The sequence below is a fragment of the Odontesthes bonariensis genome, chromosome 24 (assembly GCF_027942865.1).
Source record: "Odontesthes bonariensis isolate fOdoBon6 chromosome 24, fOdoBon6.hap1, whole genome shotgun sequence".
Lineage (NCBI taxonomy): Eukaryota > Metazoa > Chordata > Actinopteri > Atheriniformes > Atherinopsidae > Odontesthes > Odontesthes bonariensis.
Window position 1 is genome coordinate 13,180,883 of NC_134529.1, and position 20,416 is coordinate 13,201,298.

General features: G+C 41.4%; 1 protein-coding gene across 1 annotated transcript; it reads left to right on the forward strand.

Moving 5' to 3' along the window:
• The first annotated feature begins 116 nt into the window (after positions 1-116).
• On the forward strand, positions 117-19,806 carry rab32a (RAB32a, member RAS oncogene family). Its single transcript, XM_075459324.1, has 3 exons — positions 117-540; positions 12,420-12,697; positions 18,588-19,806. Exons 1-3 carry the CDS (start codon positions 327-329, stop codon positions 18,735-18,737), a joined length of 642 nt encoding a protein of 213 aa, XP_075315439.1. The 5' UTR covers positions 117-326; the 3' UTR covers positions 18,738-19,806.
• The last annotated feature ends 610 nt before the right edge of the window (positions 19,807-20,416 follow it).

The window sequence follows — 20,416 nt, forward strand, 5'->3', positions numbered from 1 at the left end:
GATCGCAGCAGCAGGAGGAGGAGGAGGAGGAGGAGGAGGAGGAGGAGGAGGAGGAGGAGGAGGAGGAGGAGGGCATATTGTCAAGCCTCCCCGACATTTCCGGGTCCTATGACTTATCAGGTGGTTTGTGTGTGGCGGCGGGAGGAGGAGGGAAGACGAGATTTAGAAAGTGGTAGACTGAGGGGGGCAAACACGCACTTTATTGTTTCGTCCAGCTCTCTCTCAGCTTTCTATCCAGCGCAGCCGCCCTCACCTCCTCATAGCACACCTTTATGAGCGACAAAGCAGGATTAGTTTGAGTGTTCAGGAAAGCTGTCAGTCCCAGCATGGCCGGGGGTTCGGTGTCTGAGTGCAAGGAGTACTTGTTCAAAGTGCTGGTAATCGGGGAATTAGGTGTCGGCAAAACCAGCATCATCAAACGCTATGTCCACCAGCTCTTCTCGCAGCACTACAGGGCGACGATCGGGGTCGACTTCGCCCTTAAAGTTATCAACTGGGACAGCAAAACGCTGGTCAGGTTACAGCTGTGGGATATCGCAGGTAAGGAGACTTTTACCCGCTTGTTTTTGCAGCGTCACAGAGCCAAACCAGGTGGTCTGGGGGTCGGGGGAGTCTCTGCTTTTGTTGGGCACAGAAAAGTAGTTTCAGGTTCACGGGCGAGAGCTCGTGTTGAGAGTTTCGTGATTAAAAAGGTATGCGGTGTTTCACGGGCGCACGTGCACTGACTTTTAATCAGAAATGTAGAGATTAATAGGAAGTTTTTTTTGTGTGTGTTTGTGGGGGGGTTCATCATGTCTGCTCTTTCTGTTTTCCAGTTTGTGATCACAGCAGCTCATAATTGTCAATGGAATGTAGGTCACGCTGTTATTACTGACTGAGCGCCGCCCCACTGAACTCCTCGTAATGTTTTTGCATCATTTTCTGCTTTGTGGGCCTCGCTGCTTCTTATCTTTATGCCAGGGTTTAACGACAGAGTTGCTACAAAAGTCCCCCGTCACTTTTGTAACGTCTCTTCCCTGCCCTCACACTCCTCCAATCATTTAATTTCACCGAAGAAAACTTTTCCCCAGTGCCGACCTGCGCATTCCAGCAGCTCGGGCCAGCGAGCTTTGAGGAGCCGGAGCATTGTGGGTGAACGCGCGTTTCCCACGCGGAGACGGGCAGCTCTGCGCAAACTCACAACCACCTGCCGTCTCCAGACACACACACAAATGTCACACATCGCAGTCTGAGAGTGATGCGGCTGGAAGGACAGGTGAGTGAGGAAGTGGGGTAGGCTGAGCAGCAGACATAGCGGTGACTGAGTTTTCAATCAAGCCAAGCCAAGCTGACAGAGGCTCAGCACAGACCAGTCAGCAGGTATGAGGGTGTGATGTCTGGGATGCTCCATGAGCCTCTGGCCATTTCATGTTCGAGCTGACTGTCTTTGGTACCAAAAAAAAAAACATCTGACATTGGGGCCTGTGAAGTTACTGGCCAGTGACCGAGCTGTAACTCATGGGGTTAATTTATGCTCATTATCTTTATGAGGACCATGCCTAAGTATCTAAATATGTGTATGTGGTGTGTCATGGGGAAAGCAAACGGTTAACAGTTAGACTTTTTTCTCTAATAAAATCTTGGTGTAGTTGCATTATAGTTATCAAGAAATTATATTTCACTGAGGAAGTGTGTCCTATTGTATTTTATTTTTATAATACAGCAAATTACACTACACTAAGCAATAAAAATGATATATTTGCATGATACATCCCATGGATATAGTTGGCTGTTTTTAAGTAGGCAAACATCTGATCCTCTTTCGAATAGTGCCTACAGTTAATCATATTGACATTTTATTGTTGTTCTAATAATCCAAATGGAAAAGCCTAGATTTGAATTATCGTAATCAGGGTTTCAAGATTACGTTCCAGTGTTCGGAACCTCCTTTAAAGGCGTAAGCTGTTAAACCTTTGACATCAAGGACCTATGAGCTGTTTGCGTTATCCTGCCAAGATTTAATGAGCTCTTTCAAGCTCCTCACAAAAAGGTGTGGAGGCTAACAAGTCGTCAGGGCGTTCCATATATCTGGTTTGTTAGGTTGTCTTGTCACCGACAATGTAGAGGGAAGCCTTTAGCTTCAGTTTTCATCGAGCCATGTAATTTACCAAAACTTAACCTTGTTGCATTGGTTATGTTGGGTTACCTAAACCCAGGAAAGTACCTTTTGAAATCTAAACTTAACCAGAGGGTGACTAAAACAACAACAAGAAAAAAGTAGAGACTGACTGAGAAGGAACATGAAATGAAGAAGTGAAAAACAAAACTGTCACAAACGGATCGAAAACTTGGGTCTAATTCCAGTGACATTTTTAGTGAGTCCAAGGGGTCTTGATAATATGGCAGCATTTGATGTTATGGGGGTCAGAATGGGCCAGTTTGGGAAAGGGCTATTAAAAGAATCTCAGAATTATTTGAAATGGATAATTCCACAGTAAGAAAAATCATCTAGATGCGTTGCGTATTTTGCCCAAGAACAAGAACTTAATGTCTTTGATGCAAACTGATCCAAAAAATAAATTTCCAGCAACTTGGAATTTCTTTTTAACAGAATCCGCAGCTAATTCTTGCATGTGTTGTACGCAGTTGGGCCTCAGAGGCATGCCAGAGGAAAAAGCAGTCGCCATCATGTTCCCTGGAAAACTGTAGTTTTGTACGGTGAATATACTGTGCTTTTGACAGAAAAATCCAAAAGTTTGTTGGTCATGTTAACAGTAGATAATGTTTTCTACAGACCAAAGGCATCTTTCCTCATGCCAACCGTGAAGCACAGTAGTGAAAATGTTATGGTTACTTAGTGCTTCTGGGGTGGGGCACCATCTATGCCATGAATTCCTCATAAGGGTGCTTGAGGATACTGTGAGGCCATCTGTCCATAGCTGAACCAGTAAGTGGACTTCTCAGCTTGATTACAATCCTGAGCACACGAACAAATCGGCAACAAATGAATCAAAAAGAAGAAATTAAGGAATGATCGCGTCAAAGCCTGGATTTGAAATGAAATCCTGTTGAAATAAGATGAACACTTCCTGCAACGTATGGAATTTCCTCATGGACGAGTGATAAAGAAATGACAACAGGCTAATGTTGGAGATTTTTGGGCAGTTATACAAAACACCAAGTCATTTTTGTGAAGTGCAGTAATAGTAGCTTTTCATAGTTTTATTGTTCAGGTATTGGCAGCCACTTCTGTCTCTTGGCACTGTTTCAAACAGCATTGACTGTTTTCTTGTCCAAATAAGTCAAATTTCATTGAATGTTCTTATTTGCTTACCTTACCTTATTTGCTGTGCTATTTGTGGCTAACCTCAAATCTAATCTATCTTCAGGTAAAATTGTAGGACCTATCATAGAAGTGTCATCATTTTAAAAATTGACAGCAAAAAGTATTCAAATTTAGGCAATTTGTAAAGGACGATTGCATCATTTCTTTTAAACACATTGTGGCTGTCGTCAGGTCTCATTTTAATTTTATTATCAGGCGTTTACTTTCTCAACGAATCAGGGGTTGTTAGTCCGAACATCCTAAAACAGAAGTTGGACACGTCTAAGTAGCTTGCTTGATCTGACACTCGATGCAAAGTCAATCATAAAAAAAGATGAAAGTCTTTGAAAACAAATGTTCAACATTTGGAACCTAGGACCAGACGAGCTTGGTCATAGTTTCCCTTGAAAGGCCACCTCAGCTTTTAGTTCGGGTCTGTCTGACAGTGTTGGTACTAAAACATGTCTACAGACGTAGTTTTTACGTAACCTCTTCACCAAGCTTTAACTAGTTTTGGGAGTTGGCGGTTGCACACATGCTGAGTTAGAATGATGACCTTTTTATGTGATTTGTAATAAAAATTGGACTTTGTGTTTTACAACTTATTGTTCAGTGTAAAATGTTGGCTGTCCTGTCGCTGCCAAAAGCTATTACTTTGAAATGCCATGACTAAGCCACAAGATAAAGATAAACATCCATGGATAAACTGCACTTTGTCGAAGCGTTTTTTTCCCAAAAGCACACTTTTCCAAAGCCTTTGTGATGGTGTAGCTTTACCATGTGCAAGTGATTAAGCTGTGCCTCAGAGAATACCGACTGTTTCTAGTACATTCTGTTTAAGTCGTCTTCGCCAAAAGGGGCTGTTATAGTTCCTAAACTCCCTCAGTGAGACGTGAATCTATCTTGTTAAATAGTTAAATGCTGTTGGGTTATGGCTGTTTTGTGCTGACTTCAGCTTTTAGGAAGTGTGATGCATCCCATGAGGAGTTTCTGGTGTCCAGACTTTCTTTTCGCCAGCTACTTTCAGAGCTTCACTGGCAGAACCACAGCATCCCACTTTGAGAAAAAAAAAAAGAAATATTGTTTTCAGACAGTTTCTAAAAATCTCAGACTTCTTCTCTTTATTCATTTTGCTATGCTCTGAAAAAGGAAAGATGTCTTGCCCCATAGATATGTTCTATTCTATCCTCTTCCCTCAATCAACCAAACCTCATATGCTGAGACAGATCAGGACAGATGGTTGGAAGACTGCTGTTTTTATATTCATTCCATTGCTCACAGCAGTGACAGAAATGGGTGTTTGAACATTTGGGTGTTGGGGAGGTCGTCACCACAACTTGTGTGTCTGTCAAAGACTGATTGGCTGTCAGTCAGGCCCTGGCAGCACAAGCTCAATGTGCAGGGGCATCTGTGACTGGGTGCCAGAATGGGCCGTCTGCCTGTCACCGCCAGACAACACTGGATCAGTTGATCTGTGAGGGTAAATAAAACGCAGGCACGCACAACTTCCGGATAGCCTGAAATCATTCATCGAGACAAGGGAGCGCTAGCCCATATTGGGGGAAGAGAGTATTTTCTGCCGGCATTTGCTCGGACCAGAGCATTTAACGTGAGATGACACAGATGCTGATCTAAATTATTCACACCTACACAAAAGCTGGTGCCTGAGGGCACTCTGAGGATAAAATAAGTAACAAAATGTGGGTGTAAAGAGTGAAAGCTCTAGGTATGTTTGCCAAGTCATTAAGGCCATTAATGAGTGGCCTTTAAGCCCTTTGATCGTGCAGGAAAAAAAAAAAAGGGAAGGATTATCATCTTGGCAAGACGAAGAGCAATTTCAAAGTTACGTAGGCTTTTACCAACCTTAGTCGTGATTACAGTCTGCGGGGAATGATAGTAATCAGAGGCTTGTAGAAGTAATCAGAGGCTTGTAGAAGATGGAGGAAGGCAGTGGGAAGCTTTTGGGTTTCCCTCCCCTTTTCACCCAGAATTGCTACTCTCTCGTGGAGTTTTCTAAGCATGTGGACAGGATGATTATCACCATGGTGAAGAGTAAAGGAAGCCTGCATCTTTTAGGATCAAAACAGCTCAGGTCACACTTGAAGAACTCTTTGGACTCGGCAGCATGTTTTTCTATTTCATGACCCTCCCTGTTCCCTGAGGCATTTGCGCGTGGACTGCCAGCCCTCTGGTCACCTCATCTGAATCGACCTTTTGATCTCACTGCCGAAAGTGTCCTGTGCAGAGGGCAGGTCGCCACACTATATTTTACTGCTATATTTAGGAAGGACACAAACTCGTATTTCATTGCAGTACACATAATATTGCATATTTATTTCAGTCTCATTATTCTCCTTGAGAGCTGGTAGCCTTAAACACCATCCCGAGTTTACGCCGCTTTGCATTCTGGATTACTGTTATCAAAGTGTCTACATCAACAGCTCTGTCGCTATTAACCTCTTGAAATCTGTTCCTCAGGTCATTGTCTTGTCAAAGACAAAGATCTTGGAAAACTTTGGCCTGTTTCTGTTGTCTGGTAAGGGTGCTTGGCATGACATGGTGCATTTGGCTTTAGATTTTCCTTTTGAATGGGATCTTCTTGCCAGAGACGTTCTTAGTAGCCATAGAAAACAATCCATTTTATAGTATTTCCAGGAACTGGTGAGACTTTCTGTCAAAAAGAGACTTCAGTTTTGAGGGGTATTCAAATACTTTGAGACAACATTGTAGGAAACGCAGGCTACTTTGATCTTGTATAAATTAAACTGAACTGCGCTTGTAACTTCTTGTGTAGTGGTGCGGGGTCTTTCGAGGTTTCTGTCTAGTTGCTGGTTGTTTATTCTTTTTCTTTGGCGTATCGTTCACACTACGCAGGAATGGATTCGGCTATAAAGGCGTCGTCGACCACAGATTCATTTGGTACACGGATAGTGCATTAGCCACTGCTCTTCAGAGGAGAGACAGCATTGCCGCCATAGTTGACCATTGACGCTACACCTCATCGCGTATCGAGGTCTAACAGGAAAGAGATCAGCTCCTCAGTCATATTGGAAGGATGTGTGGTGGTCCTTCACACCGTCTCCTTAGAGAAGCTATTTTAACCTGAACTCGAGAACTGACTTGATAAACATCTCTGTCTGCAAGCTGCGGTTTTGCAACACAATTCCGATGTCTCTTTGGTTGTCTAAAGCCAGCTGTGATCATAGACCCAAGAGCTCATGAGATAAATGCAAGCTGTGTTAAAATGTTGAAAGAGGAAATCCAGGAAACATGCCACTCTATAATAGATTTGGTATTGAGAGAATTTTAAGCTGACGATTTGAAGAATTATAGAATTGGCTTTGTTTCAATGGGCAAACAAAACTTGTTGTCACTGTATCTCAAAAGAAGATTTGTGGAATAATGTGGCCATCAACCTCTTGCTCTTGTGGAATTGTAAAATCTGTCTTTTACGTCTTACTGTTTCCTGTCACAAGGTTTGTCCTTTCACCGTTCCTTCTGCTCCTTTATCGCTGGTCGGACTCAGATTTTGCCCTCGCTCTCAGCTTTGAGGCTACACAGTTATCTCTCTTGTGTTTACTCTGCATGACTTCTTGTGCACAGCTGACTGAAACCTCCCAACTCAAGCCTCTCACGTGGTCGGCCTTTGTTATTCATTGGTTAATGAGTTTATCAGTCACGGCTCAGAACTGCAGATGTTTTCATTCAGAAAAGTACAAAATCTAAATTTGACTTAAAACGTTGGCAAATTAAATTGTTTGCTACAATAAAGCAACCATTGGAGAGCTCAACCTGCTGCAGGAACCCGCTAATGTTACCCGCTGAGTGGAAGGAGCCAGATGAAAGGATTGTGCCCAAAACATGGGGGGAAAAAAACAGGCTGTGAAGAAAATAGTGATGACAGCATAAACACAACGCTCAATTATATAATTATTGAATTGTATAACTCAACGGTTGGTCATTAAATAAGGATAGAGAGGTGTTGAATCCCATAGCAGGATGTCACCATGTTTCTTTACCGTCCTCATTCACTGGGACAGATCACAACTTACCTGGTGGTGTTACATTGCTGCAGCCTTTCCCACCTGTAAGTAAAAAAAATAAATTATAAATAAATAAAAAGAAAATAATAATGGAGGTGAAGAAACGACTCTTTGCTTGTTTTGGATTTTTAGAACTCTGATAATGTGAACCATTTTGTTTCCATTTTAGAATCTCGTTCCTCCACCCTTGTGCCAGGGCTTTATGTTGAGCGGCCACCACCGACCTTTGACCCTGGGGGGTGACGGAAAATGAGGGTAATACCACTTGGAGGTCTGGGATTTTCCCTCAATTCAGAGTCTGTTCAGTGCTAAAGTAATCTGTCACTCCTCACATGCTGCTCAAAAGAATTTGAACGTGCCAGTCATGTGTTCTTCACAGTCTCTCCTTGGAAAGTTTTGCTGAACACCACCTTAAAGACAGGGCTGTGTATTGTCTTCATTTTTATGTTGGTGGGTGGGTGGGTGGGGGTCACAGCCTGTTGCCTCCTAACAGACGGAGACTGCTGCTGTTGCTGCTGTAATGTCTAGCTTGGACAGTTTCTATGGTAACCCACCCACAGGAGTATCTACGACCATAGAGGAGACTGGGGTTGCTAGGTCTGTGGGTAATGAAGAGACTTTGCTTTTTCCGTGTCTCCCACACAGCAAACAGAGATGATACAGTGGCTACAACTAAACAGTTTCATCAACTAGTTCTGCAAGTGACGGAAATCTTTGCAACCACGGTGCCTCATTGTGCTTGAGGTCATGCAGCAGTATTTATAAGCTGGGGAAAGTGAACTAAAATATCCCCTCTTTTTTAAAGCCCTTGAAATTCCGCCATAGCTCAATGTCTTTACGGCTGGATTCAGGTGTACACGTCTCTTTAGTTTGCACACAGTTGCCTCGTGTTATGCGTTTGACGCAGCAACACACGTCTTTGTTCTTTTCCTGCAGTCTCATGCTCCTCTCTGGCATTCGCGGAGTAAATACCCAATTGTTAATGCTGCTCAGCCCATGCCTGCGTTTCCCGCTGATTGGGTTAGCAGCATATGACACTCATTAATGCTTCCGGCCTTCTTTTATTTGTCTCGTATGTAGATGAAACAAATCCTCTTTATGTGCACTTTTCTTTAGCGGGATGGTAACGGCATATTGCTGCTTATGAAAGCCATCAAAACAAGGAGGGAACAAAAACAAACGGAAATGATGAATTCCATTAACATATTTGCCAGCCATGTGTATTTGCCATTCTGCGAGTGTCAGGAATTGCAACATCAGTAGAGCTGAGTTTCCCTTACAAGTCTTAAGTCTATGACTTTTGACTTGCCCTGCTGCTTTAAAGCCAGCTTTTACCTTATAAAGCAACACTAATTGTTCGGGAGGAGGGCAGGATGTGAAGATGTGACTTAACATGGCTTACGGAACTTGGAAAAATAAGAAAAAGAACTGACGAATCAAATGAAACCACTTCATGTTTTACTGGTATGTCGTTCTAACGGCATGCATGCACAAAAAGGGAAGTAGATCCGAACAATAAGTTGATTGACTGCAAGCTTTTCAAAGATTTACTGGTTCCAGTTTTTCTTTAAAATATCCGGATTTGTTTGACAGCCAGAAAAGGAAATCAATATTACCGCAAAGCTTTAAAGTTTACGCCAAACAATCGGTCAATTATAAGCACATTTATCAAAAGGAAAGATAATCGTGAGTAGCTTTTTATTCTAACCACTTGAGTGTGTGTTTTTAGGTGTATGATCAGCAGCATCAGTTATTATATTTTATTTTTTTTGTCCAGCTAATTCTGTCCCAGGAGAAGTGACACATATGCATGTATGCATTGTCATTATTTGTTTATTTAATTATTCAATTTCAGTCTGACTTGTCCAACAGGCAGTAAGGTGTGGATGTCTCCGATGGTCAGAAGTTGATTATGAAGTCCTCTGATGTCTTATATTCATGAAACCTCCCAGAATAAATGAACCACAAGGCCTGTTCTTGCATAAATTGGTGTCTTTTAAAAACGGGAATCGGGAGCATAATAAGAAATTAGAGTGACACTGACTGCTGTGCACTCAACACACAGTGGGATACATATTAGACAAAACTGTGTGTATCTTGCAGTTTTTGACTCATTTTGCTGTGTTGATTGCTCACAACATTACTTCTTTCATTTTACAAAAAAACCCAACAATACCGTACTACATTCTTCAGCATATACCCCCCCCTCAACTAACGGTGCTGAAAATATCTGAGGGAAAAAAAAGTCTCCATTCTGCCAGAATTGTTGTGCTCGACTTGGAGAGTCACTGGAGGAGAAGTGACTTGAAAGCGATGAGGTCCTTATCTCTGTATATATTCTGCCCTGGCCTGCAGTCTTCTGGGCGTATGAGCCGTAAAAGGCCTGGAAATTAAAGCCTTATTTCAGTCCATCGGCTCTTTATCCCACTGTGTCGTGTCTCTGGTGAATTCACCTGGGGTTATATCAGCTAAAATTAGACTCTCAATTATGAGCAATTAGCGTCAGGCCTGTGGGCCCCACCGTGTATTCACTCTCTGGCTCACACCCGCACTGCGCCACGCCACTCCAGTTCCTTGTGTGGTTGGGTAAGCGCCTGCGATAATATGAAAGTATGCACTTCCTCAATCTTCATCTTGGTTCATTTTCTGTTTTGCGTCAGAGCTGTAGTAAAAGCAGTTGGCTGCCTAATACACTGTACAATTACACTTGTCCTGTTAGGCTTTCTTAAACTGGAGCAGTGTAGCATAAATATGCGCTAAATCCATCACATGCTACCTCAAGTCATTGGAAGCCTGCTGTAATTGCATGGACTTAATCTAATCACTGCTGTGTGGCAGAAGTAAAGGCAAGAAATGCATAAGAAATTTGTTGCCATGCTGCGAATCAAAACACAGGACTGTGTTTTGCTGTTTTAAGATCAGCAGGGTGCAGTTTTTGGCGAGGGCCAGCTCTAATCGGAGCACTGAAATATATCTACATTATATTTCTTCGCATCCTTGCAAAGTCGGTTTCCTCTATGTTTATTAACTGAACTCTTTCTCTGTGCTCTTGTGTGAATGTACTGTAAATGTACCTTTTTGTCGTGCACCCTGAGTCACTGTACTTGTATTGGCACACAGCACATAAAACGGGAAATGTGTTTTGAAGCTCACGCAAGATTGTTTTTGCTGGAGACTCGATTTTAATGTGAAAAGTATTCGCACTGCGAGATGAGAGTTCAAAATTTCAGACACTGTCATCATTTTGTCCCATCTTTGGTTTCAGTGTTGTTACGTTGGGCCTCAACTTCTAACCTCTCAATGCAGGACCCCAAATCATCTTTTATCTGAAACAGCCCAAAGGCACACACAGCTTTCCTGGCTTTGGTGGAAGCTTGTTAATGTGACTTTTTTTTTTTTTTCGCCTATGATTTTGCTGTACAGCGCACCCATTCTCCATTTCAGTGTTGCAGGTCCACACGTGGAGGAGGGGCAGCTGCCTGAAGCGTCCATGCAATGCATGAATAGAGCATTTAAAAGGATTCTGTTCTGCTTTAATTTCTGATTAATGCAACAAGTCCTGTGAAGAGATCCAAACCAGCAGTGATCTGTTCCTTCAACCATCCAAATTCTGACCTTTACTCCTCGCTTGTTGCCACAAATAAACGTTTCCACAGCTTCCTTCATCACATGGGCTCCAGAATTCCACCCTTAAAAAAATGAAAAACAGGAGGCCCACCACTGTACTACACTTTAAAACTGAAAGTATTCACTGTTGATGTCAGAGATTTCTATCATCAGAGGGAATGCCTGTGTGGCTGAAAAAAAACAAACAAAAAAAAACACAGTGCATGAAAGAATGAAGTCACTGAAAGATGCACACTGAGATCTTTGCTTGATATGAAGTTGTTCTGACAGTAGAAATATAGCTCATCATCAGCCGAGTCCTTTAAATAAGGGATATGTTTTTTTTTCTTAAAAAAAAAAAAAAAAAAAAAACCCAAAAGCTGAGAATAATTCCAAGGGGTAAAACTTGGTTTCCCCACCACTCAAGGCGAAAACATCAGCTGAAGAAGTCAGTGAAGTGGCCTCAAGCAGGTGTCGAAGCATGTTTCGATGAGAGGAGCGTGCTTGAGAATGTGATGTCAGTCAAGTGTGGCCTTCGTTTTAAAAGAGCTCAACTGTTGCTGCTGATCATAGATTCACTCCCCCCCCCCCCACGGGGTTACTTGCTCTGTACGCCTCACTGAACACTTACAGTGAAATTAAATGTGGGCAAAGGGCTGTTCCTGAAACGATTTTCTCACCTCCAGAGTATATTTCCTCATTAAAGTTTCATTTTAAATTTGGCAGTATAAGCCTGGGAAGTCCCAATGAAGAAGAATCGGTTGTGCTTTTTCTTATCAAATTTACTTCAATCGTCTCACATTTTCTGGTGGTTTCTGAAGTGTATTTAAAAAAAATAAATAAAAAATCCAAATAAAATGCTCTTCATAATTGGCTGATTTGGTGTTTATTAAAACGATGAGGCCGGGATTCTTGTCACTGGCGTCTTGGCCTTGGTATGTAACTGAGGAAAGTATGACGGTTAATCATCAAGTCATCCACTTGTGTTCTGGAGCATATCCTACCAAACTGATTGTGTCACACCATATAGCATTTGTAATTCCCTTTGATTTGCTTTTTATAAAACGGCTCACATTTTCACAGAACTGCCACAGAGAAGGGTCTTATTATAGTGACAGATTACTTCTACCACTCACATAGTGCAGATTAGGCCTGTGGCAAATGAAGGGAAAGCAGGCTGAACAAGGGTAATTTTTTTTTCTTCATTTTCTGTAGAGTCATTGTGCAGTTCTCATTGAGTTGTGGCAAAGAATGGAGAAAGGAATGTGACTTGAATGCCTAATGTTTAAACCTTTAGTTTTAGTCACAAGACACTGTCTGGTTCAAATATTTAAGCCCGTCTGCTTCAGCTGCATTCATTACACCCACATGATTAAAAACCTTACGCAAACCGTAACCTGTATCCGTCATCTAGCTTTTAACTGCCCGGTTACGTCGTCCACTAAATTCCTTTTTCGTCCCTCCAGGCCAGGAACGATTCGGGAACATGACGCGGGTGTACTACAAAGAGGCCGTCGGGGCATTTGTTGTGTTCGATGTGACGCGAGGTGCCACGTTTGAAGCTGTGTCCAAGTGGAAGCATGACCTGGACAGTAAGGTGAAGCTGGCTAATGGCAACCCCATCCCTTCAGTGCTGCTTGCCAATAAATGTGACCAGAAGAAAGAGAGCTCCAACAACACGGCGCTCATGGACAATTTCTGCAAAGAGACTGGCTTCCTGGGCTGGTTTGAAACTTCAGCCAAGGTGAGGATTGGGCACTTAAACACACACACATACAAAATTGTACATTCTATGGAAAATATTAGCTTTTTAACATGATTTTGGACAAAAAATCTACTCATTCTCTTTGAAAGGGTGCCTGTTAATTCACGCCATTTTATCCAGAACTGCCCTCGTTAGAAAATTGGTTGTAAACAAAAAGGTGGTCCGATATTCCAGCCCTGGGTCTGCATGTAACTCTGAAGCTGATGGTGTAAAAATGTATTTGCCTGCTTTGGGACGGTCATTGCCTAAATTTGACCTGTATGGGAGGCATGCTAGGAGAAAGCCATGGCTACTAAAATAAGAGTATAACAGTTTGCTAATGGACATGTAGGCAAAGATCAGTTATTTTCCAAAAAAAAATTCTGTTGGGAAGTAGCAAAGACTGTCGTGTCTGATCACACTAACGGTAGATATGTTTGGTGCGGCACGAAGGAAATCTTTTCTGGAGGAGAACCTTGTACCAGCTCTGAAGCAGGGGGTGAAATATTATGGTTTGGGGTTGCTTTGCTGCTACAAGGTGTGGGAAACTTGCAGTCATTGATTTAAGTACTGTCAGGTCAATGAAAGTAAGGCTCATTATTTTACCCATTTATATTTTGTGAAATGGCTTGAGATGAACAGTAAATGTAAGAACACCCTTTAATAACCTGTAACTGAAGGACTTTTACGTGAAAAAGTAAATAATTATGCAAAACGCTTACTGGAAGATTGAAGTATAAAGCTTATTTGTTTGTACTTCATTCTCATTCCATTTTTCCTCTATTTTATGATTATTATTTTATTTAATTTTTTTTAAAACAAGACCATGTCAACGTGAAATCACCAATTTAAGTCACTGATGTTGTTACTTTTTATTTTATATCATGAGGCTAAAATGTTTAGTTTAGTTTGTATCCTCCTCAGAAGTGATTAGCGCTGGACTCCAGTCTTATTTTACACATGAATGAGACTTGTGTTTGCAACAAATCAATTGTGGTAAGAGCTTTTCAAATTTCCCATTTGGCGTGCTGAGAATAAAAGGAGTCTTTGGACATGTTGCCGTTTTACTGAATGGCTTATTCACTTCCCCTTGCCGACAAGAAAATACTCTGAAGTTTTCCGTCAGGGAAGCCCAGCCCCCCTTCTGCATGGTGCAATCAAACTCTGGTTATTGCAAAATAGATGTTGTCATGGTTATGTCAGACAACTTTGCAGCAGTTATTGTGATCAAAAAGTTGGGGTTTGTACATCATTAACAGCCACTATGATAGAAAGAAAAGAGTGGGAGCTCAAGCGTGGATTCTGTTTGCTAAAAACGATCAAATATGCTGAATTAGTCTTAAAATCTTTAGAAATGATACAGCTGGTGTTTGGTGTTTGTCATGCATGGACAACATTGTGTGAAATGTCCACTGGACAGCTGGATTGATATGGTATCGCATGACGCTGCTTGATGTTGCAGCCCAGAGTTGTGAGGGTCAGATGCACAGGGCTCTGAGAGACGGCGTTTGTGCTTGTTTTTATAAGCCCGGTTCACGGTGTCACAAGTTTGGTGTTACTGTTTCAGTGCGTTTACGCTGCCTCTCACTTCCACAGAAGTTTCACTTTAGAGATTGATTTATGCACTTAATATAGGCAAAAACAAAGAAAGGAAGCCTTTACTATCTTACATTTAGTTGGCTCAAGTAAAAGTAAATGATGGTGCAGTAAATCAAGTGTAAACTGTGTGCTAGTTTGGTTAGTAATCGATGGAAGAAAAAAAAAAAAACTACATATTTTGTTTGTATATTTAAACACTAAATTAAAGTCTAACCATAGTGCTGACGAAAAAGATGAAAACTTTTTCCCCAGGTTAAATACATTTTGTTATGTTTTTAATACTTGTGTTAAGATAGATTTGGTTATTATTATGATTTTTACTGTAGCTGCCATCATTGTAAAATACCAGGAGTTTGGAATCACCGACCGGCTTCCTAGATCTTGCCAGCCAGAAAAACCTAGTAGTCTGGAATGAGGGCCAAGGTCAGTCAGGTTATCAACAAATCAATAGTCGCTGTGAATGGGATCCAGAGTTGGTTTGTGGATTTTAAATAATCTGGCTGAAGGGCAACCATCAGTGCAGCACTCCACCAATCAGGCCGCTTTGACAGTGGCCAGACGTGACTATCAGTTGGGAATTTGCTGAAAGGCACTTGATCGACTCTCAGATCATGGGAAGCAAAACACTCTGATCTGATAAAACAAAGATTGGACCACGAACATTTGCTACCAAAGTTACTTCAACCAAGTACAACATTTAAGGTCTAAATTCTTATGCAAGGACGACGGGATCTCGTTCAAAAGTGATGGCAAGTAGGAGCCAGCGATGACCAGATGGATTGGGGCTTCATCGGCAGTAAGGAGAGGAGGGTGTTGCGCTGATCTGTTGCCGTCAGTACCAGATCCTTTGAGTCCAGCAAGTTGTGAGGTGGGGCTTCTGTGGATGAGATTTGTTTGTCCAGAACATTTCACAGATGCTTGTTTAAACTCAGATCTGGAGAATTTGAAGGCCATGTCAGTGCCTCAAACTCGTGCTCCTCAAACTGTTTTTTAACTGTTGAAAGAGCCTTCAAGGGACTGCAGCAGTGTGAAGTTGGTCTGTGTCCGAAATAAGATCCACATGAATGTCAGGAGCTACGTTTTTCCAGAAAAACATAGCCCAAAGTCTGATTGTCCAATGCTGATATTGTAAAGCATCAGCAGATAACTATGTTAGAGCATCAAAGGCTGCATGTGCCAAACGATGCTCTGTGATGAATTATTGGAAAACTAGAATTACCAAATGTTTTTTTTTTGTTTGTTTTTTTTAACATCAGCATATTAGATTTTTATGTTCTTAATTGTAAGATTACAGGGAAAGTCACCACCCATATTTTCATCACCTACTTTCCTCGTCACAGTTATCTTTTTTTTTTTCTTTTTTTTTTTCCAGGCACGTGTATATTTTACCCCATAACCATCTACTGTTACTTTTTCCAATTTAGAGAATGCCTTTATGCGTTTGGAATGAGTTGACTTTATCTAATTCTGAAAAACTCTGGGTCCTGGAGCTGTGTCATGTGAAGTGTGTGTGGGTGAGTGTGTGATGAGTGCAAAGCGATTTCCTTTCCGTGAGAGCAATAAAGTGCTGCTATGTGTGCCTGTCACGCAAGTGTGGAACTTAACCCACAGCAACCTGTGATGGGACTTCGCTTAAGGAGCAGCAGACATTCTGTTTCGAGCTACAAGGAAAGTTGCTTGACACCATAAAGGAGAGTAATGCACAGTCGTAGTAAAATATGCATTGTTTTCATTACATTTATTTGGTTATCACAGTGTGGTGGTGAGACATGACACGCAGCCATTGAGGAAGGTTTTTTTCATTTCCCCCTAATCAGCCTGTGTTAATATGTAGTTATTAACATTAAAGATACTGGTTGTGATTACTTCACGCCCTCGTATAATGGGCCAGACGAGACTCATAATCACTCAAGTATTCAAATGCATCAGCATGTAATCAGGAAAAAACCTTTGAATATAAGGGTGACTTGCATAAATTATGGGGTGCAATACATTCCTTCTTACCAGATTAATAATTACTACTTTCTAACATAATACACAATTTTAGTTCCACCGCCAGCATATTTCTTTCACAGCTCAGTCGTTTTTCCATTTAAAAGGCAAAAAAATAAAAAATTCTAGAGATCAGGTCTCTTCGTAAACAACTTTTTTTTACTTTAGAGCCTGGACAAGGCCTTTAATACAGGCTTTGGATAACGTAATTGAAATGCAGTGTTATAATATCAGTTTTATGATTTATTATTGAGATGGGCATCCTTTGGCAGAAATAACTGCTTCAGTAAGTCGAGTATTCAACTATTCAAAGTTGTGTGAAACGGACCATTATCATCCGGGAAGATTGCACTACCATTGGGAAACATTTGGTCACCCAATGCTGTGATATCGCAGGGTCAAGACAATGACATAGCCACCCAAACCATCACAGAACCACCTCCGTGCTTCGTAGTTGGGTTCAGGCAATCGGGAACAATGGCTACAGAAAGGAGGATGATTTATTGGCGATGACATTCTCTCATAGTCCATTTCTTGTAGATTTTTGCAGCATTTTGGGTGTTGTTCACCACTGATGGGTGAAGAAAAAGTTTGGCAGTGGCATCCCTTTCATGGTATCCAGGCAAGATGCTGGTTCCGCTCTGCGGGCACATTGGAACTGTAGTTCTGTAATTACTCGACACAATTCGTATTGATGTGTGTGTGGTTTCTCACTGGGTATTCCAGCTTCCTACCCCTGCCCAAAAACATGCACGTTGGGTTAAACAGTGTCTCTAAATTCATGGTTATTTGTCTCTGTGTTTGCTCTGCGATGGTCGGGCGAACAGTCTAGGGTGTACCCCGCCTCTCGCCCAGTGACAGCTGGGGTAGGCTTTCAGCCCCACTGGCCCTGAGTTGGATTAAGCCGGTATAGAAAATGGATGGATGGAAATCGTATTGATGCTCTTCAGTCTTCTGTCACAGACTTTTTGACATATACTAATTCACTGATTAGTTAAAAACGTCAAGAAATGGGGGTGCTGGGATAGCTCAACTGGTTGAGCAGTCATCCCATGTACAGAGGCTGCGGGCTTGGGCCCTTTGCTGCATATCATTCCCACTTTTTGACCACCGGTGCCAAAATAAAATCCTTTTTATTGAAAAAAATGGGAAAAAAAATACCTTTGTTGTTACATAACATAAGTGCATAATAGATTTATGTACCACTGGAATTCCTGCCGTGTCTCCTGTTTCCTGTTTTTCTGTCCAGTCCCTGCACATGTTGACTTTCCACTGCAGTAACACAGGCCAGACATGAGGTGGGCAAAATGTGAACATTTTTCAACAGCTCTGACTTCAGTTCCAAGCTCACAAAAACAACCGAAGTTATCACCTGTTTAAGAGCATTAGTCTGCTATTCTTTGTCTTGCTTTTGATGGTTACTTGTTTTTCAAAAATCACGCCAGCTCAGTTTTCATCCAGCCGATTGTTTTCTGGTCTGCTCCAAAGAACCCACTCTGTAGATTCCCCCCCAGAATTCAGTGGCGTGTTCCCACTATGCAGGTCGGGTCGGAACGGTTCGCATATTTCAGTGTTTCCATTATCACGAAAGCGTTCCGATCCGTTACCATTTTCGTAACCCTTCTGCTTGGGGTACCTAGCACACAGGACTGGTTCCAGGCTCTGCTCTCCGTTGTTGGTGAGGAGGCTGTGCAGCGGGAGCTCAATGGCGCTGAGCGAAACGAAAAAGTTTTCAAGCTGATTGCTGCAAAAATGGCAGAGAGTGGTTTCAACCGGAAAGTAGAGTGGTTTCTAAACCAGTTCGCAATAAATAAGCATCAATGACAATAATAAATGAAGTGGGAAGTAGGATTCCATGTTCAGTGTTGTCCCAGCGTGTTAGACTTCCTTTTTGCAACCACTGCAGTCGGTCCCAGCTGGCCACAAAGAAAAATGCAGGTCGAAGGCATTGATTTTACTGGATTAAAATTTCAGTCATGGAGGCTTTTGCATCAATTATACCCATTTCAATGGGTCCTACAGGGGCAGCACATGTAGTTGGAACATGCACAGAGGTACAAAAGCTTCAACAACATTCAATGGAAAGCAGCATTTTTGTTTTCTCTTCAGTCTAATGTAATGCAACTTTTGGCTGCACTGCAAAAAGCTGCCTTGGCTGGCCATAGACATCTTTAATAATCTGGAGTGTACAAAGTGGACTTCCAAAGAAGCTGCTAGCAATATTGTTTTTTTTTTTTGTTTTTTTTGATACGCTACTCATCACCTCTCTGACATAACTGTTTTAATCTTTTTTTCATAGGACAACATCAACGTAGACGAGGCGGCACGTTTCCTGGTAGAGAATATTTTGGCTAACGACAAAGGTTTGCCGTATGAGGAGAGCAATGGAGACCGGATCAAACTGGACCAGGAGACTGTGGCTGCTGAAAGCAAACCAGGCTGCTGCTAACGCTCAATCCACTCACATTAGCCATCCGCCACCCTTTGGCAGGGTCCAGCGAGTTCACCCTGCCTGTGGCTTTGGCTTTCTGTTGCAGCCTCGAAGAGGAATAAGAATTTTTTTTTTGTCTTTTTTTTTTTTTTTTTTTTTTTCTTTTGGGGGAGGGGTCTTGAAGCTCCAGGAACTTCTCTCTGCACTGAGGCCCATTTGGCCTAAACATCCAAGCTCCTCATTACCCACCATTGTTTGTGATATTGCCTTGATTTTTTTTTTTTTTTTTTTTTCTTCATAACACTTATTGTGCTACTTCAGGATCTTTTTGTCTTCGTTCCTTCATATGGACTCTAGGTTACGCTGCTCTTCCCACTATTATCCTTACAACCTCTTAAATTCTGGGATACACCACATCTTAGATTGGTCCAAACCTATGAGAAAGTTGAGAAATGAAAGCTCAAAAACAACCCGTTGCCTTCTGTCATTTTAGTGTATTTTCTTTTAGTATCATTCCTTTGATGTCGTCATGGCTTCTTCCAACTGTTATCTGTTAAACAAGATATTTTATTGTGTTTCTGAAGGTTACTATGTTTTCTGGTTAATTTCACAGCAGCCATGTTTACCCTCAGCTGTTCTCACATTAGACTACTGTTGGGCATCAGTCAACCATTGTCAAACTTTTTATCATATCTGAAATTGCTGTTAATATTTTCCATCTTTATTCCTTATTTCCTATATTTTACAGTTCAGATGGACAATACAATATTTCATTGAAAGGAAGAAAAAATAAAAATAGGAAAGAACTTGTTGATGGTACTATATGAGACACTGACAAACCTTTGTTGTAATTACAGTGGTATGATCATTTAAATCTGCAGTATGTGCTTTTAAAATGTTTTGCATCAAGCATTGTATAACTGGTGTGGTGTTAGAACAGGGCTCGGAGGATGACTACACTCTTTTGTACATTGGAATGGTAATCTGTTAAGGAGTTGATGAAAGTGTAAAGACCGTTTTAAACATGTTTACATGTGAAAATACTTCAAATCTTCAATACCAAAATAGAATAAACATTTTAACAGATTTCTGTTGTCTACCTGTGATTACACTGTCTGTCCAGTTATTGTTTATTTAACCAATTGCTCCTTTACAGTTAGCTTATGAATGTAAATGTTGATTGGCATGTTTTGTTGATCATGACATTTGATCTGCACCTTATGCTGAAAGTGAAGTATTTGTATTGACTATGGAATAAAGCGTTTGTGTCTTCGTTAGTATTTTAGAGTTCTTTGTCAAAAGCTATGTTTCTGATTGCCCTATATCACTGTTTAGTCTTTTTTTTTTTATTTATTTATTTATTTTAACAAAATTCTATTTTGGAACAACAACGTCTGGTAGGTTAAGATTTAGATCTCGAAAGCTCATAAACATGGAAAGCCACAGTAAACTTTTGAAAAAAAAATGGCATGCTTTGTGTATGCAAGATGTTTAACTGTGTCCTAACTTAATGCACGAAGGAATGTAGTTGTCGCTGTTTGTGTTAAAAATACTACGGACTTTATGTGTGAAAATAAGCCTAACGTAAGACTCAAGACAACAAGCAGTTATCAGCCATTGCTCTTCTACAGATCGCGCAACGTACCAGGAAGGCAATTAAAAAAAATCGGAAAAATTTGCTATCGCTTAACAATAAG